The sequence below is a fragment of the Eumetopias jubatus genome, unplaced genomic scaffold (assembly GCF_037043125.1).
Source record: "Eumetopias jubatus isolate StellerSeaLion01/CBP00866 unplaced genomic scaffold, mEumJub1_p1.0 scaffold_8, whole genome shotgun sequence".
Taxonomy (NCBI): domain Eukaryota; kingdom Metazoa; phylum Chordata; class Mammalia; order Carnivora; family Otariidae; genus Eumetopias; species Eumetopias jubatus.
Window position 1 is genome coordinate 30,377,814 of NW_028274814.1, and position 27,640 is coordinate 30,405,453.

The 27,640-nt window shown below is 35.9% G+C and overlaps 1 protein-coding gene across 1 annotated transcript in view; it reads right to left on the bottom strand.

Annotated features, from left to right (window-relative positions):
* The window catches only part of NET1 (neuroepithelial cell transforming 1), a 60,850-nt gene that overhangs the window by 27,100 nt on the left and 6,110 nt on the right, over window positions 1-27,640 (bottom strand). The window contains exons 2-3 of the mRNA XM_028114667.2: window positions 14,508-14,574; window positions 10,387-10,446 (exon numbers count right to left, since the gene is read on the bottom strand). Of these exons, the coding sequence (XP_027970468.1) occupies window positions 10,387-10,446; window positions 14,508-14,574 (127 nt within the window). The remainder of the gene's footprint in view (window positions 1-10,386; window positions 10,447-14,507; window positions 14,575-27,640) is intronic.

Here is a 27,640-nt window from a genome sequence, read left to right on the forward strand (position 1 = left end):
GGGGGAGAGGGAGAGAAAGAGAATCTTAGGCAGGGTCCAAGCCCGGTATAGAGTCTGATGTGGAGCTTGATCTCACAACCCTGAGATCATGACCTGAGCCGAAATCTAGAGTTGGATGCTTAACCAACTGAGTCACCTAGGTGCCCCAAGATCTTTCTCCTTCTTAATGTAAGAGTTTATAGCTATAAATTTCCCTTTTAGTTTTTTGCTCCATCCCACTAGTTTGGTATGTTTTCATTTTCATTTGTCTCCAAGTATTTTCTAATTTTCTTTGTGATTGCTTCTTTGACCCACTGGTTGTTCAATACTGTTATTTTCTACAGAGTTGTGAATTTTTCAGTTTTCCTTCTATTATTTCTAGTTTCATTCCATTGTGACTGCAAAAATACTTTGTATAATTTCAATATTTTCAAATTGATTAAGGCTTTATATGATCTATTCTGGAGAATGTTCCATGTGCACTTGAGAAAAATGTATATTCTGCTCTTACTGGATAGTTTTCTATAGATGTCTGTTAGGTCCAATTGGTTTATGGTGGTGTTCAAGTCCTCTATTCCTTTAATTTTCTGTCTGATTGTCTATCACAATTGGCAAAAATTGTGATATAACATAATTGAGACATAACAATGGTTCCTCTGTATGGAAGGAGAAGACACACTGCAGCATTGTTTTTAATGTGAAAAAATGGAATATATATTAAAGGGCCATTCTTCAAGGACTGGTTAAGTAGATTATGGTACTTTATACTACGGAATATGATATGGCAACCAAAAAAGAATGAGGTAGCCTTATATGGTATTGATAAGAGAGAAAGAGGAAAAAAGTGAGCGGGAGCACATGTACAGTATGATCATACATATAGGTCACCATTACTAAACACATTGTGTGAAAGTATGTAAATAAACAGAAAGGAACCTAGAAAACATCAAATAGTAACTAGTTACTTCAGAGAATGAAGGCGATACAAGGAAATTTAAAAAAAAAGTTTAATTTTGAACAAAGACAATGCATTCTTGTATTACTTATATAATTAAAAAGCAGACACAAGCATTGTGTCTATACACAAGCACATAGCAGCCAGGAATGATTCACAGAAGGTCTAGGAATGATTAACCTTAAGGATAAATAGCTCTGGATACACTTCAATAGCTTCTCAGAGCATTATCAGGAGTAACTGTTTTATGTTTAACTTTTATGTTTTTGGCTAAGAACCATTTTCTTATATCTATTCTCTGTTCCTCTTAACTTTCATCACCCGTACCAGCAGCTGGGTTCATTTTTTGGACCTATGTCACAGAGAAACAATGTTTTATTATATTATGTTATAGGGCAACCAGTAGAGACCCTAAGTTACATCAAAATGCAAGATGGGGGGCAGTAAGCTAGCCTTATTCATAAGTTAAGCCACTAGGGGCACCTGGGTGGTACAGTGGGTTAATCCTCCAACTCTTGGTTTCTGCTCAGGTCATGATCTCAGCGTTGTGAGATCGATCCCTGAGTCAAGCTCCTCCCGGAGTCAGGCTCCATACTCAGTGTAGAGTCCGCTTGAAGACTCTCTCCCTCTCTCTCTCAAATAAATAAATCTTTAAAAAAAATACTAAGTTAAGCCACTAGCTTTAGCATGCCAGCTAGCTTCAAATTATTCAAATCTGTGCCTCAGAAAAATTACCAATTACCTGTCATGGTCTAAGAGGTGGGTTTGTCAAAAGTGAGATTTTATTAATCCAGGAACTGACAAGACGATTGTAATCCTAAACAACTACAAATGTTTTTAAAATCATTTATTAGGAATAATATACATAACTTATTATGTTTAATCTAAAATTTACATGGTACACCAATACTCAAAGTATAACCCTTCAATATACTATTTAACTTACAAGAAAATGAAATCCCTAAATCTGAACATTCTGAAAAACAACGAACCATTTATATACATATACATATATATATATATGTATATATATATATAAACATTTCTTTTGAAGTGTTCTGGTTTATGTTTTGATCACTAACAGAGTTAAAGAACTTTGGTCATAAAAATATGACTCAGTCTTAACTCATCCCAGATTATTTTACATTAACAAAGTAAAAAGTCACTTTGGACCCTTCACTATCAGAAGAAAAGGGCAAGGTTATGGTTGCTAACAAACAGAGCTGAGAAACACCTTTGGAAAACAAACACTGTGTTCCTTTCAAAATGAATAATTTTATACATAATATAGTAGTAAGGCAACCTGATAAAAGATAGTGCTAAAATTTTACTTAGTGACAAATTTGATAAGCAACCACAACTTCACAACAAAACAGCCAATGATCCCCTACATGACAAATCCTTAACATCAGTATTAAATTCTTAATGTAAGATATCCAAAATCAAAATATGTAACACAATGCTCATGTTATATGTTTACCTAAGTCCAAAGTCTTATTTGATTCATATGACCTATACTACTTTATCTGTTCATTAAATATTTACTGAGCACCTATTATGTGTCAGGCCATGTGGCTAGGTGACTGAAGTACAGAGGTAAATAAAGTAATGGCTCCCAGCAACAGGCCTCAAAAGACCATACAAACTGATCATATTTAGCATATTACATAATAACTATCATATTTAGATGAAAGGCCATGCAAAACACAGGCCTAGGAGAGTTGGCAGAGTATCCATTTCAGGGCACGTTTTTGGGAAGAGGGACAACTTTAAGAATGTCACATTCTAACTTAATGGTTAAGTTCTGGCTATACCTAAGAATCGCTGGGACAACTTACACAACAAAAACAAAACCCAGATGTTCCTAGGTCCCAATGGCACCCATCCTCATTCCCCATCTCCTCATATTCACATAGTCTGGGATAGGGCCTAGCAGCACATTTCCTCCCCTAAAAACTCTCTCGGTAACTCTGACCTACAGCCAGAGTTGAGCAATTATTTTCAAGGTATAAATATAGCTTAATGCTACTGTGATCATCAGAACTTCATTGCTGACTTCTTTCCTCCTCATGAAATCCTAATTTGCTCCTTCTATTCAATTTTCCCTACCTAGAGGGCTTATGGGAGGGGTAACCAGGCTAGGTTGGTAGGGGTGGGATACAGGGAGAGGGGTTAAGACTCTGGGAAGGGTTCCTGGATATAATGCCTGAGTGGGGATAGGCAGGCAATCTCCAGACAAAGAAAAGGAATAAGGATGTACAAGGGAAAGGAAACAGGGAATATGATACGAGAGATATTTTGGAGAGATAGGGTATGGAGCTCATCATAATGGCGATTAGATGTTAAGTAACATTTGGGTTTTATCTTTAAAGCAATGAGTAGCTACTTAAAGAATTTAGCAAGGTACTGAAATACCAAGGAGGAGCGATTGGGTGGCTCAGTCGGTTAAGCATCAGGACTCTTGATTTCGGCTCAGGTCATGATCTCAGGATCATGAGATTGAGCCCATGTTGGGCTCCACCCTGGGCATGGAGTCTGCTTGAGATTCTCTCTCCTTCCCTCTGCCCCTCCCACACCTGCACGCACGGGCATGTGCCCCCCCCTTAAAAAAAAAAAAGACCAAAGAAAATCAATATGGCATCATAAAGAGGCTACAAGTAGGGAGGCCAGTTACAAGGCTATATCTCTCGAAGCAACTGGATAAAGGGATGTGAAAATCAGGACTGTGATCTGGCTTAAAGATTCAGATCAGGGAGTCATCAGTTACAGACAGCTGAATCTGGTGAGTGAATGAGTTCTCCAAAGAAAGATCATTAAGTAAGAAGAAAAAACTGATGAAGATGAAACCTTAGGAATGCTCTTTTCATTTCCACAGTCATCACTCCCATTCCAGGCCTCCAGACTCTGTACCAGGTCTTCACTAACAAGTACTTTCTACAGAGATGGAAGGACTATAACTGTAGAAAATCAGTTCAAGAATCCAGAATGTCCTTTCTGTTGATTTTCATAGGTCAATAAACTCTTCAGCCAATCATTTTCAGCTTTCAAATTGAGTGGCCAATTAACCCTCTGTACTACTTCATTTCTTAGTTCTTCCTCATATATTTGACTCTTTCCAAAGAATTGATCATTCCTTACACATACACAACTCATTTTAATTCTTGGCATTTTTAGACACCCCTTCTCCATCTAGGGTTGGTTTTCCCAGTTCATGTTCACTTTCATAAAAACCCAACTCCAAATCAAAACCTCCCCAAATCTTCTATTTCTCCCTCCCATTCCTCTAACACTATCATACTTCTGTAATCTACGCAGGCATGATTTTGTCAGAGGTTCTCGTTTCCTGCTTGGATATAGTCTTATCTCTAAGGTTAAGTATGGGACCTGGAACATTGTGGGTGCTCCATAAAATGTTTGCGCAATCAAAAAATAAATAAATAAATAATTTAGACCAGACCCTAGCAAAGTTTTGAGTATATAAAGATGATATTCAATAAATTATAATTTCAAATTCATTCTTATCATGGTTGTACATAGTTGTACATGATTCCTCAGGTTTGGAAGAAATGGAGACTCTATCATGGCATATAGGTAGGCCTGGCTAATGTAATCAAACTTTTAGAAGGATTTCTTTCTTGAATATAACTCCACAGTTTGAAGAACATAGCAACAGTATATGCGAATGTATAACCATTGCCCCAAACTTGATAAATTCTGAAGGAAAATAAAAAGCTTATCTTTTGGCTAGTTGATGAGTATTAGTATCAGTGCATAAGATACAATTTATCCTAAAAATTATAGCAATTTAAATAATTCCAGTCAATTCAATGTCAATAAAATCTGCTAAAATTATACTGGGTTCAGAAGAAAGCTAAATTTGCTTTCACACTGGGAATAAAATACAGGAGTCATAATTCTGGGACTAAGGTGATGGCAACGACATAGTTTTACAATTTTTCCAAATTCTTCCATAAAAACACACAGAACAAGGACAGCAAAATCAAAACCCCAAGGTCAATATGTATAGCACCATGTAACAAGGTACATATCCCCAAGAACCCAAAAATACAAGTTAATGTGGATAAACTACCAACAACTAACTATAAGACATATAGCATCAGAAGAGAAAGCAGAGAAAAACAAAACATTTGCCAGATCTGAGTAGAGAAGAACCCCAAACCTATCGACAGCTACTTGCTACAGCTGCAGAGTTAGACAGGTCATTGTGAGCACAGCAACTGAAACTGGGAAGGGTTTTATCTACTCAAGGGTGGCAGTAAAGGGGTTCATGGCTGGAACACATGAGCTTAGGACTTTGAAAGCTCCCTTCCAGGACAAAGCCCGACACTGTGGTGCAATCTTGAATCTGGGAACAGATTCAAGTCAAGTGGAATAGAGGTGACACACAGGAAAAGAGAAGGTTCCGATAAAGGTTGAGGAGGAAAACAGGTCCTGGAGAACTCAAAGTATATCTACATTTATCATTTGTTAAAGACAACAGAAGAGGAAGTTTAGGGTCACGAAGCTAGAAAAGCTCTCCTGACTCACTCCTCCTTTCTAAAGCCATTTTCATGTAGTAATGACCAACAGAAAAGAATCACAGCCAAATCCCTTATTAACTTTTCATAAGGAAAAAAGGTATAAGGGAAAAAATAATATCCCTACAAAAAAATAAAGGCATGGTAGAAAAACGTGCTCACAAAAAAACTATAATATCCCAGGACTAGCTATAAGAGAGCATAAATCAGAATTAGAAAGGTGGTAAAATTAAGGAAAGGATTAGCAATGAAAGAAAATATCCAAAACTTGAAATCAGATATAAAGGGTGCCTGCATGTCCTGTCAGTGGATGATCTTATCTTCTAGGGCCGTGCATCTTATCTGATTCACCATTTGTTACTAATCAGGTTTTGCGACTCTGTAAGGGCAGATGTTAACTGTAGAAAACTGAGAGCAGTGAAAATACATTTTGTAGGTAGATATGTAGATGAGGATATTAATCTGTTTTGCATCTAATTTAGCAATCTTATTCCAGCATTTTTTTTTTAAATATTTTATTTGTTTAGTTGAGAGACAGAGAGCATGAGCGGGTGAAGGGGCAGAGGGAGAGGGACAAGCAGACTCCCCACTGGGCACAGAGCCCCACAGGGGGCTCAATCCCAGGATCCTGAGATGGTGACTCATGCCAACTGAAGTCAGATGCCTAACTGACTGAGCCACCCAGGCGCCCCTTCACCATTCTTTCTTCCAGTAATTAGAATCCTTCAGTGTTTCTGCTGGCTCACTCATTAATATGTTAATTAAATCTTTGACAGGTTTTCACTCTTTAAAGTTAAAAAAAAAAAAAAAGGCAGCTAGAGCAACACAATAAAACAGACCACTCAATCTACAACAAAATGAAGAGACAGTGTTTCCCCCCAAAACATTTTATTTGTCAGATAGTTACGAAAAGGACCACTATGAGACCCACACATGGCCCCAACTGGGCTCCTCTGATGGCCTTGAGAACAGGGAGCCCCTCACTAGCATGCTAGTCTGAGGACAGTAGTCTAACCCGGGAAGGACCCCATGATCAAATTCTTGAGCGGAGAGCAAGGGCCCTTCCATGCAAGGAGGTTAGCAGTCTGGGCCATTTAAACTCTTGAAGCTAACACAAGAAAAAATGCAGATAAAAACGAGGGAGCCAAAAAGATCTCAGAAAGCGTGAGGCTGTATTGTTAAAAACCACTTTGTGAAGACAACAGAAGAGGGAGCTCTGGAGCTATGAAGGTGAAGACAGGCTACCAGGGCTCACTCACTCCTCTCACGTCTAAGACAGGAAAATTTACTGGACTTAAAAAATGAGCTTATATAAAATTGCCTTTTATATCTAGAAAAAAAAGACAAAAATGAGCAAAGAAGAGAATAATGAATCCCCTTTAAAACTATTTTAAGAATACAGAAAATGTGAAGTAGAATAATGTCTCTATAGCATAAAATAAATTAATAAAATTATAGAAGCTATGAAAGAACTTAAAACTCAGAAATTAGATGGGTAGAGAAAGGAAGATTTGCAATGAGGTGATAGAACTAAAAAAAGAATTAAAAATAGAAGAAAAATTATTTCAGAATAAAAAAAAATCCGTCTACTGCATTAAGAGGAAAAAAAAAAGACAAAAGGGAAGACAAGTTTAGACAAGCCCGGGTGGTTCATCTGACTCTTGATCTCAGCTCAGGTCTTGATCTCAGGGTCGTGAGTTCAAGCCCCGCATTGGGCTCCACACTGGGCATGGAGCCTACTAAAAAAAAAAAATAGTAAAATAATTTTAAGAAGATATAAAGAGATAGAAAATATTTTGAGAGAAAGTGATAAATATAAAAGATTAAAAAAATCTAAGTAAAAATCAGGGAGGGGACAGAAAACAATGGAATAGAAAAAAAATGACAAAAACTATGAGAACAAGTCATCTGAATTTACTCAAGTCTACAGCAGGGGTCAGCAAACTCTCTGTAAAAGGCCAAATAGTAAATATTTCAGTTTCTGTACGTCACATGGTCCCTGTCACTGCTACTCAATCTCTGACACTGTAGTGTTTTTAAAAGCAGCCATTAACAATATATGTAAGTCAACGAGCAGGTCAGATATGGTTTCTGGGCTACAGTTTGCTGACCCCCTTGCTAGAAAATGAGTTTCAGGAAACCAAAAACCTAGAACTGGTGCTCAGCATTCAAAAGACATTTACCTGTAGAACTAAAGCCTAAAGATGGTTACCAGGATACATAGCACAATCTGCAATGGCTAGACGCTCTGATCTTGTAGATACAGTAAACCTATGTTCAAAACATGGAAAATGGTGACTGTACATGAAAAACAAAGTAAGTACTAAATACTTTAAATGTATTAATTTAGAATAAAGAGATATTACTTCAGTTTGTTAACAGGGGAGAAGGAGAGGAGGGAGAAGAGGTGTTAGTTGATTATAATAATGCTCATAGGAATGCACCAATTTACTGGCTAAAAAAAGAGGAAACTGAAGGTAAAAATACCAAGAGAACAAAAACATGAACCTTCCTAAATATGGAAAGACATACCAAAGCAAAAACACACAAGTAAAACAAATAAGGAAAGAATAAAATAGAGCATATAATGAAAGACAGCATGCTACTGTTTAGCCAAGAGAGTGGGATACACAAATATACATGCAACTGCTTCTATTTTTAAAAAGTGAAAGAATAAACTGTAAAATTTAAAAAAGGAATAAAGGGATTTTGTACGGAAGAAAGAAGTAGGGTAGAAGATCTAGGAATAGAAACAAGAATCCTGTGGAACTACTTTGAAATTCCATACAATTTTGTTACGTGATTATAAGAAAAAATAAGTTTAAAAAGCAGTTCTTAAAAATTGAAAATAAAAAGGAACAAGTGAGTTGTTGTCATAATTACACGTAGAAAAGTACTAGTTCAGGGGCACCTGGGTGGTGCAGTTAGTTAAGCATCCAACTCTTGGTTTTGGCTCAGGTCGTGATCTCAGCGTCCTGGGATTGAGCCCCACATTGGGCTCCACACTCAGTGGGGAGTCTGCTTGAGGATTCTCTCGCTCCCTCTCCCTCTGCCTCTCCCTGCTCACACTCTCTCTTAAAAAAAAAAAGTACTAGTACAATAATCTAAAAACACAGTAAGTTGTACATATAATTTATATGTAAAAAACAAAAAAATCTGAAAAATAAAACATACAATGTTTTTAGTAATTGTTTCACTTATAGGAATGCAGTAGCAATTTGCTGTTGTCTTTGAACTGTGAGTAAATCAAATGAGAAATTATGTCAGTGTCCCCAAGACCTAAATTTTTGGTGTGGCTGAGAGATCTAGATAGTAAGATTAACGCAATTGAATAAAAAACACTGTAGCCTCAAATCTGAAATTTCAGTATAAACTCAAAGTTTACTTTATCTGAAAAAGTGGTATGTTTCCTAGCTTTGTCCATTAAAAAGGCACAGAAACAAGAATCAATATAGCAGCAAGGAGTGTTCATAATGTTCAGGTTTAAGCCTCTACCGGTTCCTAAGGAAACCAGGGTTTTTAGAAATGACTGTTTCCAGGTATGGAGCAGAAACAACAACAAAATGTACAAGTGGGCCTGGAAGAACTTGTAATGCAAGAGCAAAAAATTCTAAAAAAAAAAAAAAAAAGCTAGAGAGGGAACCTACAGATTAAAAGACACTGAAGAGAGAATCACAATATACGGACCTTATAGGAATTCCAATTCAAACAGACAAAATGAACAAAACCAAAACAAAAAAGGTGTAAGACAAATCAAGGGAAGTGTGAACACTCAATCTGATGATACAGATAACGTGATACAAAGTAAAGGATTTTCTTCAAAATAATCCAGGGGAGAGGAACCAAGTAGATAGATAAAAGGAGAAGAATCTGATTGCATGATGGGAACCGCCGAAGTTGGGATAAACAAAAGGAGGGTTATACTTAAGTAGATTTGACCATGGATTTTATTGTGGCAAACTATAAACACTATTTCTGTGCGTGATCTGATTTGAAGCATACCTAAAAATACTCATGGTTGCCATTTCACCCTTTTTTCTTTCTTTGAATATAGGATTTTTAAATGTAACTAAAACTGTTTTGCAAAAAGCCTAACACTTAAAAACACAGAGTTCTTCCATAAACATATTATGTATGTACACATGCCAACCCCACCCCCCAAATCTGGCTTGCTGGATTTGGTAAAACGCTGATGGGCAGACCTATAAAAATTTGCCATCGTTACACATGATGTCAAACATTTTTAAAATCTCGCTTAAAAAATGTGTAACTTTTATGTAACAATCTTTAAAAAGGTTCGTTAAAACCAAGATGGTTCTGTAAAGTTTGCCAACCGATAAAAATGGACTAAGTAATTCCATAAATACCAGGTTTTGGGACTTAACTACAGTTTTACATAAAGGATACATAATTATTTTTTAAGTGTGCACTGGATTTTAGTTAGTCACAGGTTACACATTGGAAATGCACGGCCACTTCGGACCTGCAGACAAGCTGTTTGGTTTGCATGGTCCAACATATAAAGACTGGGAGATTTCACGTAAAAATCCCGATTTTGACAGTCCTACAAGGAGCCGTGGGCTAGAGCACAGTAGCAGCTGCCTCCTGCAGGAGGGCACATTTCTCTTTTCCACCACAGTCCCTCCCTTCCTTCCTCCTTGCACACACCGTACGCCTGGCCTCTTCCGGCATTTGAGTGTGAGATCACTAGCTAAAGCCTAACATTGTTCTTAGGGAGGCTTTTACCTCAGTCTTAAAAAGTACAACAGAAAAAAGAAGATACCTGTAAGAGCCCATATTATTCAGTTTTGCACTTATAATTTTTTTAAAAATTAGCATTCATTATCCTTATAGCACAAAAATAAAACGCTATCTGCATATTTTTAAATGCTTTGACAGAGCAGGAAGGCTTACCTTTAGATCAAGGCTGTTAAGGCTTACGACATCATCGTCTTTTGCTCTCCGCTTTCTTTTCTATATGAAAAAGAAAGATTTCATTCTTATATAGAAGGAATGCATGTTACTTCACTAAACAAAGACCTCATAAAACTAGAAAAATCACTTTAAAAAAGTGAAGCTGTACTCATAAGAAAATTATTTTTGAAAAAAAATTATTTTTGAGGGATGCTCATAAATTATCTCCAGCATACTGTTTAAATAGTCCCCCCAGTCTGAATCATCTCATGCTGCGAAGTTCCACCCTATTCAAAAACCTTATATTAAGTTTTTTCAGAACTCTTATGTAAGTCAAGGACTGACTACTTGTTATGAGAAAAAGTAAAATATGTTTTAAACATAAAGGCAACAATTTTTTTTTTTTTTAAACGAACACATTATTTATCCTATGGAGGGGGGAGGGTCTTCACTAGAAAAAAAATACCCTTTTCTCATGGCCCAAAGGAATTAAGACTTGTTGCCTGAAGCAGGATTTATCTGCTGGGAGACAACACACTCCTAGTTATCACTCATCAACCTCACTCAGCCCTGCTGGTGCCTATAGCGGCAAAACTGTGTACAATCTCATTTCTGTCCTTCATCACTATTGAAGAAGAATCCTTAAGTAACACATCACCCACTCACACCTCAAAATAACTTTTCAGATTACCTGTGACACAGTCTAGCTCTTGTGAACTCTCAAAACTGACCAGCCAGGGTTCCTTTCCAGGACCTGACTCCACCCCAAGGAGAAACTGGTGGTAGTGGCATCAAAATGGAGGACAGGGACAACAGAGAAAAGGAAAGATAGAGTCCAGATGGAAGTGGGGAAAACAGACGGAGCCTGGAAATCACAGAAGCAAGGTACCATAAAAAGTAGAGAGGGAGCTTCTCTCTGTGAAGTTAGAAAAGTTATCTGAACCAAACCTCTTTGTAAAGTTCAGAAAAACTAAATTCATATTAAAATGAACAGAAAATTCTCCAAGTCAGTCTTACACAAAATAACTCTAAGAAAAATGGGAAAAGGGGAAGAATAACATCCCTACAGGGAATGAAAGCACTTGAGAACAAAATACTCAAAGAAGAAGAGCAAAACTATGACATACTATTCCAAAGTCAGCTAAAAGACATTAAGAAAATGATAGAAGACCTGAAAGAACAATATAAATCAGGACTGGAAAAAAACTGAAAATGAGTTGACAAAAAATCTTTATTGACCCTAAGGTCATATCTAGAAGATCTAGAAAAATATGAATAATATGATCCTAATTTTGAAAAACAAAGCAAAGATCCTGCATATGTGTATCTTATTTGTGAGGCTGTGTGTAAATAATTATATGAGCAAAACACAGAAGGATAGGTATGGTATTGCTGACATGGGTTAGAGTGGAGGTTGCGGATGGAAGGATTGACAGGGGGGAAGAGAGGAAAGGAGGAGGAAACTGCCAAACAAAAAGAAGTGTACTGAAGGGAAAAGTTCATTCATGATTGTACTTACGCATTTATATAAAATCATGTACATGTATTTGCATATGTATAAACACATTTAACAGATTTTAAAACATTCTACTATATTTTCAAATATTTTAAAGTTTTGCTTTTGTGATTTACATATTCAATCCATCCAGAATTTATTTGTTTGTATATGGTATGAGATGGCATATCTAAGTGTCCCCACCGCTAATACCATTGTTGCAGGCACCATTCCTTCTAATGTCTACAATGCAGTAAGTTCTCATACACATGTCAGTTTCTGGGTTCTTGATCTTATGGCGTTGGCCTATCTACCTAGACCTTCATCCACATTGTGGTTCCATAATTACTGTACCTGTGGAGTAAGCCTTAACAGCTAATCCAGCTAAGTCATACGTTCCCTGACTTGTACATACCTTTGCTGCTCTGGGCTTGCTACTTTTCTTCCTGAATTGTAGAAGGAGATCTCTTACATTCTGATGGGACTTCTATCAGAACTGCACTGAATTTATAAATTAATAGGGGGAGTACTAACATTTCTATGTTACTGAGCCTTTCCTTACATGACTATCTTTCCATTTACTTTGGTGTCTATATTCTTTATTAATGCTTTCCAATTTTTCCCATAAAAATCTCACAGATCTTTTCATAGATTTATTCATAGTTTTAAAAATTTTTATTTCAATAAAAGCATCTTTACAAATTACATTTGTTTATTGCCAGTATATATACACATTTTACTGACTCCTTTTTATAAATTTTATAGCCAGTAATCTTGCTTGAACTCTTATTAATTCTAATAGCTGCTATTAATATTCTCTGGGATATTCTATGTAGATAGTCATATTGTCCCTAAGTAATGAAATCCTACTGTCTCTTCCTTTTGAATTTGAATACCACTTGTTTTCCTGTCTTACTGTGTTGGCTAGAAGCACCAGTACAATGCTGGATAGACATGTTGACAGCAGGCTGTTTTTCAAAATTTTAAGGGAATGTTTCTAACATATTATCATTACAAAACATGTTGTTTGTGGCAGGTCTCAGGCTAAGAAAGTTCTATTCCCCGGTTTGCCAAGAATTTTATCATGACCGGGTGCTGATTTTATTTTTATCCATTCTCATTTTTCCTTCTATTTTCTTTGGTTCGTTCTACTTTTCTTTCTCTAATTACTTGAGTTAGATGCTTGCTTTTGTTTTCTTCTTTTCTTAAACTATGTATGTGAAAGTTTATAAATCTCCCTCTTAGTACTCCTTAATCACATTCCAAATGTTTTAATACATGAACTGAGCTATTTCTTTTGTAATGAGAGAACTCTACAAAAGTGTTTTTCCCAAGTGGGATGTGCCCATCCCAGAGAACATGCAAGATATCTTCCCTGGAGTGCAGGAAGAAAATGTAAGAACTTCTGGTTTTATGTATTTATTAATCCTTAAAAATAAGCTTTACTAATATTTAATACACAGATGATGAGCTCACCATCACCCACAGTATCAGGTTAGACAAAGGTGATCTAATCAGTTCCCAGAAATTGACTGCACACTGTGAAAATGTCATGGCTATTTGAAATATAGACTTATATCCACCATCATGAATTTCACCCTAGGTTGAGTACTGTGCTGTGCATTATTAGTTAATAATTGTGGTACATACATAAAAATCCTAAATAAATATATCAGGCATACGTGTTCAAAATATTTTTGCTGATAGGTCGTAAAATCAAGTTTGGAGACCCTTCTTTACTAAAGTTTTTCTGTTTGAGTTTAGGCTTGTCAACTACTAAGGGAAAAAAACCAAGATGAAAAAAGTCTCAAGGAGAATAAAGAATTGTATTAAAATCAGGAGACTCTTGCTATGAATGCTTTACTGACCAATTAATATAAGTAACTGGTATAAGAGTACAGAAATCTCAAACAGAAGTCCCCAATAGAAATATAAATTAAATACAAAAGAACAGAGTGCGAATTAAATAGGTATTGTTGAACCCATCAGCACACAATCAGGTAAAGCTTGGCAAACTAGAAACAGGATGATTTTCGCTATTTCCTCCAAATAAGAAAACATAAGAATCATGTTCTATTTGTACATACATTATTTATATGAGTATTATAAGGTAATGAGTTTTTAATTACAAAAAGAATCAATTGGCTGGTGTCATTTTGCACAGTTAGATGCCTCTATAAAGTCTCATTCTAAAAATAATGAGACTAGGATTCTAGGATGATTAATAACAAAATAATTCATTCAACAAATATATCATCTGCAATCACTTTTATATTTTTCAACCAAGGAAAAAGTTAAGAGTACGTACATAAAAACAACTTCATGTTTCATAATATATTCTCTTAATTTTAAAACTGGTAGAAATAAGAGAAAGGATTGCATAAGGTTAAAAATAAATAGATCTGACACTTTTTAAAATATGTTTTATACTTAATTGAAATAAAAGTTGTTTTTAGCTTGTTAGCAGAAAATAATTAAATGAGGCTGCCAAAGAGGGTGACAGAAACCCTGTACCTCAAGATATTCAGAGAAGTAGGACAACTGAGTTGTACACCAGACTGAAAGACAACCTAGGAATTAATTCTGTCAATGTCTTGACGTTAAATATACCCAGGTAGCTACTCACCAAAGTGAAGTCCCAATGGGGGCCAGGTGTTAAAAATGTGAAGGAGCTACCTCTCCGAAGGGAATATCTGTTAAGAGAAAATTCAAGCAATAAATAAACTGAGAGTAACTTTAGTAAAATAAGGCACTAGACAGATAAAAAGCTATCTTTTTCATAGGTTCAAAATTATTTAAAGTAGCCTTATTAGTCATTCAATTGTATAAATATAAATGAGGGTATGCAAAAAAAAAATCAGGGTATAGGTTTTGGTCATTTTTAGAATCTTCACAAAAGTGAAAGGGCCTTTATAAAATGAGTGGACATATTAAAAATAATTCACCAAACCAAGCATGGTTATTTTAGGAACATATACATGGTTCAACAGTAAGAAATCTATTTATATAGTATGTTATACTAATAGGTTAAATAAAAAGCAGTAAATGATGCAAAAATTACTTAATGAAATTAAACGTGCACACCTAATATTTTAAAAACAAGAATAAAAGGATGCTCAACATAATAAATAAAACCCAAATGCATTTAATGTTTAAATCTCCTCCATGTATTGATTTTTTTTAAAGTTACGGTTTAATTAACCAAATAAAGAATTTTAAAAACTATATGAGACAAAAATCTCAAGTAAGATTAAAATTTGACTAGGATTTTGTTTGTTACTATTAAGTGACAGATTTTTCTTCTGTTTATCTTTCCATTCAAGAGAATCCTTTCAACAAAAACCTGTCTTCACCTTTTTAAAATATAAACCTCTATGTTTATAAAACATGCAGAAAAAATCACAAAATATAGCTAGCACAAGAAATACGGTTTATAAACTATACTTACCATTAATCTCTTCGGATGTAAATAAATATAAAATAAGTAGGTTTTCCCCTTGCACAGAAATAAATGAGAGAAGCAAAGCTGTTATTTCAGCTTGCTAGAGGTGAGGGAGTCAGCCACCATCACTTGTGTTCAGGCAGACTCAAGGGCAGGCTAAAGAATGGGAAAACTTCATAGTGGAAAAAAGGGAAGGTTTCAAGTGTGCCCTGATTGGAGGCTGTTGGCGTGGCAAGCTGAAGGTGAGCTGAGCAGGAGTGGGACATCTTATGTGGCTGGTCGTGGGGGGGGGGTACGTATTTGGCTTGCTCTGATTGGTTCAAAGTTGGAAGCAAGGATAAAAATTAGGGGACCTGGCAGTTATTGATCAAGTCCTGGCCACTGTGGGTCGATTGTTAAAGTTATTTTTCAGCTTTCTGAATCGTAAGGTCATTCTCCATTTGTATATTCACTCCATTTCTCACCCTTGATCCTCAGGGTCTTGTTCACTCTAAGTTCCAGAAATACCACAGACAGCTATTACACCTACAAGAATTTACAAGCTTAAATCAAACACAAGGTAGTTCTCTAAGCTAAGTATAAAGCAGAAGTTTGCTTACATTCTGATAAAGACAAGGGAAGATGGCTACAAGGAGAGAGAGGGTGTCAGAAGACTTCCCAGAAGAATTCACATCTGAGCAACACTAAAGGTAAGTCAAAGAGAAATAGCAATTAGCAAAGCAGATGAGAGCCAGGAAGGCTTTCTGAGCAAAGGGAACAGTACAAGTTAAGGGGGAGTGAAATGAATTATATTCAGGAAACTGCAAGTAGTTCCTTATGTTTGGGTATCAAAAGAAATAAGAAAGGGCTAGATAAAAGGCCTTACAGAACAACTCTTATGGAACTGATCTGGAATAGGTATGGTGGCAGCAATCAGCTATAGGATTCTAAGTAACAAGAAGGATGAACTGGAAGGCAGAGGGACTGGTTGGGAAGACCCGTCAGGAGGCAGCTCCCGTACTGCTTACAATAGACAGTGAAGGGCTGAAGCAATAGCAACAAAGTTAGGAGAAGCACATTAGAAAGAGGGTTCGGTGACAAAACTGGCAGATTTTCCCCTTTCCCTCCCCATGCCAGCTCAGTTTCCACCAAGGTTCCTGGCATACTGAAATACGGTTCCATTAATAGTAATTAGAAATAGATGCAGAAATATCTTAAGATATTTAAGCAAACATTTCCTTTTTTTTTTTTTTAAGATTTTATTTATTTGACAGAGAGAGACACAGCGAGAGGGAACACAAGCAGGGGGAGTGGGAGAGGGAGAAGCAGGCTTCCCGCCGAGCAGGGAGCCCGATGTGGGGCTCGATCCCAGGACCTTGGGATCATGACCTGAGCCGAAGGCAGACGCTTAACGACTGAGCGACCCAGGCGCCCCTAAGCAAACATTTCCTAAATAATTATTTGTGAAAGATTAAAACACAGTCAGCCTTTTATTACTTTTAAAGCTCACGCTTTTTTCTCCCGAGGGCCTCCTTAGTGGAGCAAGATAACTTAAGGTTTTTCTTGCCATTGCAGAAAAAGTAACAATGAAGAAAACAGTATGAGTTTTGATAAAACACTGGAATAAGGTATTTTGGTTAAACCAACATGACATCTGAAATGCATTAGAATTCATACGTCTGAACAATACAAAGATACAGTATTATGAACAATGCTAAAAGATTATAGGAGAAACAGGACCTTCACACCATATGTATCCATGGATCACGCTTTTTAAAAACACTACTCTAGGTAAGTGCTATCATATACTACATGGTTAATAAGAGCAACAGTGGGGGCAGGATTGAGAAGCATCAATTATGATTTCTCATTAAGATTATTTTTAATCCAGTACAAATAGTCATTACAAAGTAGTAATCATAGTGGCATTTAAAATAAATATTCAATAAATATGTCCTTAAGACAAGTTTTAAGGAGAACACAAAACCAAAGTTATTCATTTCTTTAGTCCCTAGAATCACAAACTGACCTCAGAATGAATTTGATGTTTGAAAGCTGGAAAGAAAAATAGCTCTTAGGAATTTCAAATAGGTCAACAAACTGGAAAAATATTTCCAATCAGATGGCAAGATTCTTTCCAGTACAAGCTGTAATCGGTTTTATAGTTATGCTATTTTTTCCCAATTCAATAACAAGTACCTATTTATTTTGAATACCCATGGAAAAAAAGAATCCAATAAACAAACTGTGCCCAGGAATCATGTAAGACAGTGCCAACTTTTAAAAATCTTGGAAAGACATACAGTCATCTTTCACAGGGCTCAGACTCCAAATGTAATAGCTATTTTAAATCCTTGTGGGAAAAAAATTTTTGATTTCATAAAACATTAAGATTGTTAAGTGGCCTCTCTAGACGATACTAAGAGTTCATTTAAAGAGGTTATTAAAGGCTGAAATAAGAAATGACAGTCCTTCATCTTTTCAATAATTTTTGTCCAATCCCCTTTTCTCATATATTCAAACAATCACAACATTTCAGGCATAAAATAAACTAATACATGTAGAAACTAGCTTGGTATATTAAACTGTGTTTCCTCTTAACCCCATTGTGATTATTCCTTAGCCTAACATCCATACTTCCTTTCCTATCATTTCGTGTGTTTTTAAACAATGCAAATTATTTTCACAATAAACTAGTTTTAGTCTAAACAAAGCATAATTACAATGGTAAAGATGATGTTCAAAAAGAGAAAAATTCTGTTAATTCATTCTTAAGCCAAATCATGTTTTCAAAGATTATGATTTATGTCACTGCCCTCCTCTATCATGGCAAAGAATTAAGAGCTGAATTAGAATTATAAATAGCAGAAAGGTAGTTCAATGAACATTTTCACAAAATGTACCGGACAACATAGGATAATTCTTCCAGTTAAAAAGGAAGAAAATGTAAAGATATTGCCTTATAATAAGGTAGATATTTAGGGGTTTACAATGAAGAAGAACCAAAATGAGTTAGCAAAGTAATGTTTTTAAAAAGCAAGCGTAAGGGGCACCTGGGTGGCTCAGTCAGCTAAGTGTCTGCCTTTGGCTCAGGTCACGATCCCAGGGTCCTGGGATGGAGCCCTGTGTTGGGCTCTCTCTCCTGAGCTCCCTGCTCAGCAGAGAGCCTGCTTCTCCCTCTTCCCACCCCCTCTCACCCCCTTGTGCTCTCTTGCTATCTCTCTCTCAAATAAACGAAATCTTAAAAAAAATAAAAATAAAAAGCAAGCAAAATAGAAGGACTAAAGATAGGAATATAGCACACTAGGTCACTGACATCAGCAAGAAGACTTGAGGCATAGGGCACCTAAAATATGACAAGGTATTGAAAACTGTGTGTGATGCCTCCAGATCTATAATTAGTTCCTATGTGGTAAAACAAGAAAAGAATACAGTAGCCCTGAAATCTAGCTGCTAGGCTAAGGAAGCTGGTCCCACACACCAGCAGTGCGACTCAAATAAACACCTGGGCCTAATCACAAACTACTATGCATAACTCACAAACAGCTAAAATTTAAAATTTTAAATCTGTAATTTTAATCTGTAAATGCCAAGGGTACCTTGAATGTAGAAAGAGTGATGTAAACTATTCTCTGTAGTGAACATTTGTTGATATTCGGGGTGCTGAACTACTCAGGTTCTCAGTTTCTTAGCAAATTAGGCAAAAAACAATGACAAATATTATTGAAACAATTCATTTATTTGGGTCAAACATCTGATTAGTGGACTGTTTTGACTGCTTAGCATCTTTGCTATTAAGAAATTGTCTCTTCTCCCACTTTGTAAAGGTTCTGCAGGAGCCAAAACTCATGTAGACTATTATCCCTTACCCTACTAGGGTTTCTCAACTTTGTTATCTGTGAGTCCCCAATAATAGATACATCTTGGAACATTCTAAGTCTAGAACACAGCTGAGCACCTAGAAGCCAGCACACACGCATACACACAAAATGTGGAACATTCATTTCATATCATGGAATACTATTTAGCAATAAAAAGGAATGAAATATTCAGGCAAGCCATAATATGGATGAACTGCAAGATTATATACTATATGATTCCATTTATACGAGATGTCCAGAAATATAAATTTATACAGATGGAAAGCAGGTTAAGTGGCTGCCTAGGCTTGGGGGCAGAAGTGGGGACTGACCGCATAAAAACTTGTAACATTTGTGGTGATGAAATGTTCTATCAGTGGATTATGGTAATAGTTGCACAACTGTATAAATTTACTAATATTCACTGAATTGCACACTTAAAATGGGTAAATGTTATCATATGCACATTGCATCTCAATAAAACTGTTAAAAAGTATTTGATGTGGGAACAAATAGGCTTAGGAACTAATGTGGGTATCCTTTTATTTTTAGCAACTATATAAACAGTAATAATAATGACAATCTTGAGTTATCAAGAACTGGCTTAATTATTTGTTTACATGCCCTAATTTGGTTTAAAATATCTTTTGAAAAATAGCCTATCCAAAAAGTTACATCCCCTTAAAGGGAACAGGAATCCTTAGACTGAGTTTATACTAAAGCTAGCCTGGCTTAAGACTGTGCCTTTAACCCTGGATATCATTCTACAAATTCATCAGTTTTACTGGAAAAACAAAATTTATAGAGTTCACTACTGGTAGATCATAGGCACGGTATTGTCTTTTTTTTTTAATTTTTAAATTGTATTTACTTGAGAGAGAGCGAGCGCACGCGGGCGCACACACATGATAGTGGGGGGGGGGAGAAGAGGGACATGCAGGCTCCCCAATGAGCACAGAGACTGAGGGGGTGGTGGTGGTGGTGGCGGCTTGATCTCAGGATCCTGAGGTCATAACCTCAGCAGAAATCAAGGGTCGGTGGCTTAACTGAGCCACCCAGATGCCCCATAGTATTATCTTTCTACCAATGGAGAGCATTATTTCAAATCTATTAAAAGGAGTATGTTATAAAATCCTTAGAAGGATCATTATGGATTTATACTCCTGCATACAAGTAATGTGTAATATTCAGTGGATTCTCCTAAGGCCCCAAAGGGCAGAAATATAATTATTTAGATGTTATTTACGTCTAGTAATTATAGTATTTGCATAGAAAAGCTCCTTAAATGTGGTTACATAAGTGACGGTAATTGTTTTGCTGGTTAATGCTACTAATACACCCCTTTATAGAGATATTTTGTGGAGGAAGCATGGCAAACAGAACATTAAATTAGGAGTCAGGAAATACAGGACAAACATTTTCCAGTATCTAGCTGTGAAATTTCAGAGCTTCACATTCTCATCTATAAAAGAAGTTGTGCTACATTCTAAGGCCCTCTCGGTACTAAAATGGATGAGTCAATGTTTCTTAGAGTTAATAACAGCAGCAAGAAATTTATGGAATGCCTGTTACGTTCCAGGCACTATTCTAAGCATTTAGATGTTTGTAAGAGTTCTACGCATTGACTCATAACCCTTAGAGCAACTATATAAGGCAGGTACGCACAAATGAGGTATAAATGAAGAGACTGGCAGCACACACCAGTGAAACTGGTCAAGGCCTCAAAGTAGTCAGTGGCAGTATCAGGATTTATATCCAATCAGTCTGGTCTAGCACTATGCTGTGAGAATTTACACTACACCACCTCTACAAGAGCTGACAGTAGAACTGCTAATATTCTTTGATAGACAGTAAGTGATAGTTCTAGTGTTGCCTCAAAAAATACAAATAATGATACCTAATATTCATGGAGCATTTGCTATGTCTATGTACTGTTCTAATGTTTTATATGAATTAGGTCGAATAATTTTCACAACCTTATGAGATAGATACTGTGAAGTAAGATTTGGAGAGATTAAGTCTCAAGAGCCAGAGTTTGAAACCAGGAAGCCTAACTGTAAAGCCTAAACTCTTTAAATACTAATATTTTATTGCGTTGTGGGTCTCAGTCTAAAAAAATGTACATTACCAGAGAAAATAATTAGGTGAATCAAAGCTAGGGCCAGGACAGACTCAGCATCAGAGAAATGCATCTGGGAAAGCAGGCCTTCTTCTGAGCTCTGAATCACATGGCAGGGACCACCCAGGGCTGTCAGTAGACAAGACCCTTTCTTGCCACCCAGAACAAAAAGGGAGGGATGTTAAGGGGAGAAAGGATTTGAGAGGCCGCCATAGAACCTACACAGAAGCTTACACTCTACTGGATTCTAGCTATTTCTACTCTTTCTTCCCCCTAATTACCTCTCCCTTGCCATAGCCTATAGCAGTCACCATACATATGACATGTTCCCCACAAAATCAATATTTAGCAGAAGCAAACCATTGGTACAGACTCAAAAACAATAAGTCATCCTAGGATCTGTACATCCTAGCGGTTTCTATTGCCTACTTCATCCTTTGATCTAGCCCATTTCTTGCTTGGCAGGTCAGGATTAATTATTAGCAGTGGGTACGGGTGGAAATGAGCTCCAGACCTGTGGGTGAGGTTGACTAAAGGGTGGGCATGCATGTGTATGTATGCGTGCGTGCACGCGCACGCACACACACACACACCCCCTGTACTGACTAGTTTCACCTTAAACTCCTGACTACAAATTTCAGGTAGGTCTTCACTTTGGCCCAGCAATGCTGTTACATTTCCCTTGTCACTTCCTCTCCTTTTTCTCTTTACTCTTCCAATACTCCCTCCCCAACCCCACCTCACTTTCAGCTTATGCCTTTGCAACTTATAATATTATATCCCCCACATTTACATTGTTCAATCTACCAACATACCCTAAACTTTTTCTTCTCTTTTTGTTACAATGTATAAGCTGCATTAACTAAGACCAAACCTTCCATTTATACACTGGGTTATATCTTCTCTTCTCTACTCTTAAAAGAAGCCAGAGACAAAACACATTAACTTCAAAAAAATTAGATATGAAATGTAAATAGATAAAATCCAACAAGTTAAAGATTAAAAACTGCTAGAGGAAGATTCTTTCTGAATAAGGGCACATAGTGTAATAAGGTCTTGAGGAAAAGTAACCGTGTGATCAGTGGATTTGTGAACTGAATTAGCTGTTCATTTTCAGAGAACAATATCTTTACTTGAGGGAACCATTAACAGACAAACTATCATTATTTGGACTCGGGTATTTTGCAGGCATTTACTCTACAATGAAGTATTGCTGCCAGTGATAAAAATTTGTGCTTTCAAATGAAAATTAGAATTTGAAAATTGTACCCATCACTGTGAGCATGACATCTCAACACTTAAAAGCTTTTCATGTGAGATTGGTGATTATATAAACGACTGTGATTTTTTTGATAGCGTTTAACAGTATGTATCAACCTTTGAAAGATCTGCATAACTCAGTACACTAATATTTTCTAAATGACAAATACATAATGTCACAAAATCATGGATAAGTAAAACAGAGCTACTCAAAAATTTAAAAGACAGTGGATTTTAATGTAACAGAGAATGACAAGTTCATTGATTCATTTCAGATTCCAAACCGCAGCCAAACTTTAAGAAATTATGACTTGTCAAGTTCTGGTGTATTATCAAGGAAGAATATCCATAATTGTCTGAAAAGACCATTAAAGGGCTCATGCACTTTGAACTAAAATCTGTCAGGGCAAATTTTCTTTATATACTCATACACTTTATTCCCTATAGACTTCATCTTTGTATACTGCAAGAAGCAGATGTAAGAATCCTGCTCTCTTTTGTTAAGCTAGATTATTAGAAATCTACGAAACTTATAAAAACTCCAGACTTCTCACTGGTTTGTTTTTACAAATCTTTGTTTTAAAAAATATGTTGTTTATGCAAATATAATGGGTCTGACTGCTAAAAAAAATTTAACAAATTAATAATTTTTAATAAACATAATCCACATCAACAAAAGCTCTTTGGTGTCCTCAGTAATTTTAAAGAGTGTACAGAAGTTGTGACACCACAAAAACGAGAATTGCTGCCCTAGAAAAATCCTGTACAGGTGTGGAAAGAAAATGTACACCAAAATAACCTTATACGATATACCAAATAAACTCCATCTGAATTATGGAAAAAGACTTAAAACTATTATCGTTAATAATATTTCACTGTATAAAAGTATCATAACGTATTTAATTTCCTTCCAGTTTTTTTCTAACCTTTTTACTATAAAAAAGTGTTGTAACATATTTTCTTGCACGTACACCCAAATATACTTGTGTAATTACTTTCTTAAGATATAAATTCCTATACTTATAGTGCTCAGTTTAAATACATGCACTATTAAAATTTTGTTTTATCTGCCAAATTTCTTCTACAACATCCATGTAATGGGAGTATGAGAGGACAGCAAGGAACAGTAAAAATATTTGAAGAAATAATGCCTGAAAACTTCTCAAATTTACTGAAAAACAACAGCCTACAGATCCAGAAAGCCCAGTGAACTACAAGGAAGATAAGTTCAAAGAGATCCACAGACATATCATAATAAAAATGGTCAAACACAGGATAAAAAAAATGGAGCAAGAGAAAAATGATTTGCTACTTACAAGGTAATCTCAACAAGATTAATGGCTGACCTATCAGCAGAAACAACAGAAACCAGAAAGCAGTGGGATGTCATATTCAACGTGCTCAAAGAAAAAGACTATCAATAAAGAATCCTATATAAAGCAAAACTATCTTTCAAATATGAAGGTGAACTAAAGACATTATCAGATAAACAAAAACTGAGAAAATTTGCTGTTTGTAGACGTGTCTCACATACTAAAGGAAATACTCAGGCTAAAACAAGGGAGTCTACATGGTAATTTGAATCTACCCAAAAAGACAAAGAGCACCAATAAGATCAGTTTAAATGAGAAAAAAAAAAATCCATAAAGAAATTAAAATGCCATAAATTAGAAAACATTCACTCAATGCAAAAGAAAATAAAGGACAAACAGAGAAACTAAGGTCACATATAAAACAAAAAGTAAAATAGCAGGCATAAATCAAACTATATCAACAGTTAACATTAAATGTTGAGTGGAGTAAATCACACAATCAAAAAATAGATTGTTAACTTGGATTTTAAAAAAAGAAACATAATCCAACTATGTATCATTGACCCTTGAACAATGTGGGGTTAGGAGGTCGTCATGACCCCTCATCCATGAGGTCAAAAATCCATGTTTAACTTTTGATTCCTGCAAAACTTAATTACTAATAGCCTTCTGTCGACCAGAAGCCTTAACTATAACATAAATAGTAGATTAGCACATATTATGTAGGTTACATGTATTATATACTGCATTCTTACTATAATGTAAGCTAGAGAAAAGAAAATGTTATTAAGAAAATCATAAGGAAGGGGCACCTGGGTGGCTCAGATGGTTAAGCATCTGCCTTCGGCTCAGGTCATGATCCCACCAGGGTCCTGGGATGGAGCCCCACTTCGGGCTCCCTGCTCAGTGGGAGCCTGCTTCTCCTTTCTCCCTCTGCCTCTCTCCCTGCTCATGCTCTCTCTCTCCGTATCTCTGTGTCTCAAATGAATAAATAAAATCTTAAAAAAAAAAAAAAGAAAATCATAAGGAAAAGAAAATATATTCACAGCACTGTAAAAAATTCATGTATTAAGTGGACCCATGCAGCTCAAACCCACATTGTTCAAGGGTCAACTGTGCCATCTACAGGAGACATACTTCAGCTTCAAAGATACAAATAGCTTGAAAGTAAAAAGGCAGAAAAAGATATCATGCAAACAGCAAACCACAAGAAAGCTAGACTTGCTGTATTAGTATCAGACAAAATAGACTTTGAAACAAAAAAGAGTGACCAGAGATAAGGGGGGAATTTTATAATGATGAAAGGCTCAACCCACCGCAGAATAACAAAAATATGTGTATCTAATTACAAAATAAAATACAGGAAGCAAAAACTGACAGAAATGAAGGGAAAAACAGACAATTCAACAATGATAGCTTCAATACCTCATCTTCAACGATGGTAGAATAACTAGAAGATCAACAATCAAATACAAGACTTGAACAACCCCATAAACCAACTAGATCAAACAGCCATCTATAGACACTACACCCGAAAGAATATACATTCTTTTCAAATCCACATGAAGCATTCTCCTTGAGAGACTATATTCTAGGGCATAGAAGAAAATTTAATATATTTAAAAGGATATACATTTAATATATCTAAAATGATATAGATAGAAAATATGTTCTCAACCACAGTCGAATGAAATTGGAAATCAACAACAAGAAAAAAATTGGGAAAGTAACAAGTATGTGGAAATTAAACAATGCACTCCTAAATAATCAATGGGTCAAAGAAGAAAGCAAAGGGAAATTACAAAATAATTTGAGATTAGTGATAATGAAGACACAAAACATCAAAACTTGTAGAATGCAACTAAAGTAGGGCTTGAGGGGAAATTTATAACTATAAATAACTATATTAAGAAAAAGATTTCAAATAAATAATTTTGCATCTTAAGACAATGGATAAAGAAGGGCAAACTAAACCTAATGCAAGCAAAAGGACAGAAATAATAAAGGTTAAAGTAGAAATTAATGAAACAGAATAAAGAAACAGTGGAGAAAAATCAATGAAAACAAAAGCTGGTCCTTTGGAAAGATCAACAAAATGGACAAATCTCTAGGCAGACAGATCAAAATAAAAAGAAAGACTCAAATTTCTAGAAACAGAAATAAAAGAGAGGGCATTACTACTTATCTTACAAAAATAAAAAGGATTATAAAAGAATACTATGAATAATTGTATCCCGCCAAATTCATTTAGATGAAATGAGCAAATTTCTAAAAGACACAAACTACTGGGGCGCCTGGGTGGCTCAGTCGTTAAGCGTCTGCCTTCGACTCAGGTCATGATCCCAGGGTCCTGGGATCGAGTCCTGCATCGGGCTCCCTGCTCAGCAGGAGCAGGAAGCCTGCTTCTCCCTCTCCCTCTCCCCCTGCTTGTGTTCCTGCTCTCGCTGTCTCCCTCTCTGTCAAATAAATAAATAAAATCTTTAAAAAATAAAAATAAAAGACACAAACTATTGAAACTGACTTAAGAAGTAGATCTTTAACAAGGGAAGAGACTAAATTAGTAATCAAAAAACTATCCACAAAGAAAAGCCCAGGTACAGACGGCTTTACCCCTGAATCCTACCAAACATTTAAAGAACTAATACCAATTCTTCACTAACTCTTCCAAAAAACCGGAAGAGTACGGAACACCATCCAACTCATGAGACCAGTATTACCCTGATAATCAATACCAAAGACACTGGAAGAATACTACAGACCAATCTCTTGTGAATGTAGATGGAAAAAAATCCTCAATAAAATATGAGCAAACTGAATCCAAAAAGTTATACACCATGACCAGATAAGATTTATACCAGGAAGGCAAAATTGTTATTCTAACACCTAAAAATTAATGTAATAAATTAATTTTATCAATAAAATTTTAAAAAGACCAAACTTGGGGTTGGCGGGGAGAGAAGCATTTGACAAACTCCAACATCCTCTCAAGATAAAAATCACTCAAAAAACTAGGACTAGAAGGGAACTTCTCAGTCTGATAAAGGGCATCTACAAAACCCCACAGCTAACAGCATAGTAAAGGTGAAAGACTGGATGTTTTTGCCCTAAGATCAGGAACTAGATAAGGATTTCCAGTCTCGAGGATTTTATTCAACAGTGAACTGGAGGTTCTAGTGAGGGCAATTAGGGAAGATTAAGAATTAATTAAGATAAAAGAATTTCCAGGTTGGAAAAGAAGAAATATGATTATTTTTACTCATTGATGACATAATGTTGTATGTAGAAAATCCAAAAGAATTCACCAAAAAAACCCTATCACTTATTAGAATAAATGAGTTCTGGACACAAAACTACAAACAGTGCTGGATACAAAAATCAACTGTATTTTTATACACTTAAAATTATGAAATTATAAATGAAGTTAAGAAATAAATTCCATTTGCATTAGCATCCAAAAGAAAATATTTAGGAATAAATTAAGCAAATAGTACACAAGTTATACTCTGAAAACTACAAAACTACAAAATACTGCTGAAAGAATTAAAGGTCTAAATAGTTGGAAAAACATTCCCTGTTCATAGATTGGAACACTTAACATTGCTAAGGTGGCAGTACCCCCCCAACCGACCTACACATTCGGTGTCATCCCCATCAGAATCCCAGCTGACTTCTCTGTGAAAACTGACAAGCTGGTACTAAACTTCACATGGAGTTGCAAGAGACCCAGAATAGCCAAAACAGTCATGAAAAAGGAAGAACAAAGGAGGACTTGTATGTCTCAATTTC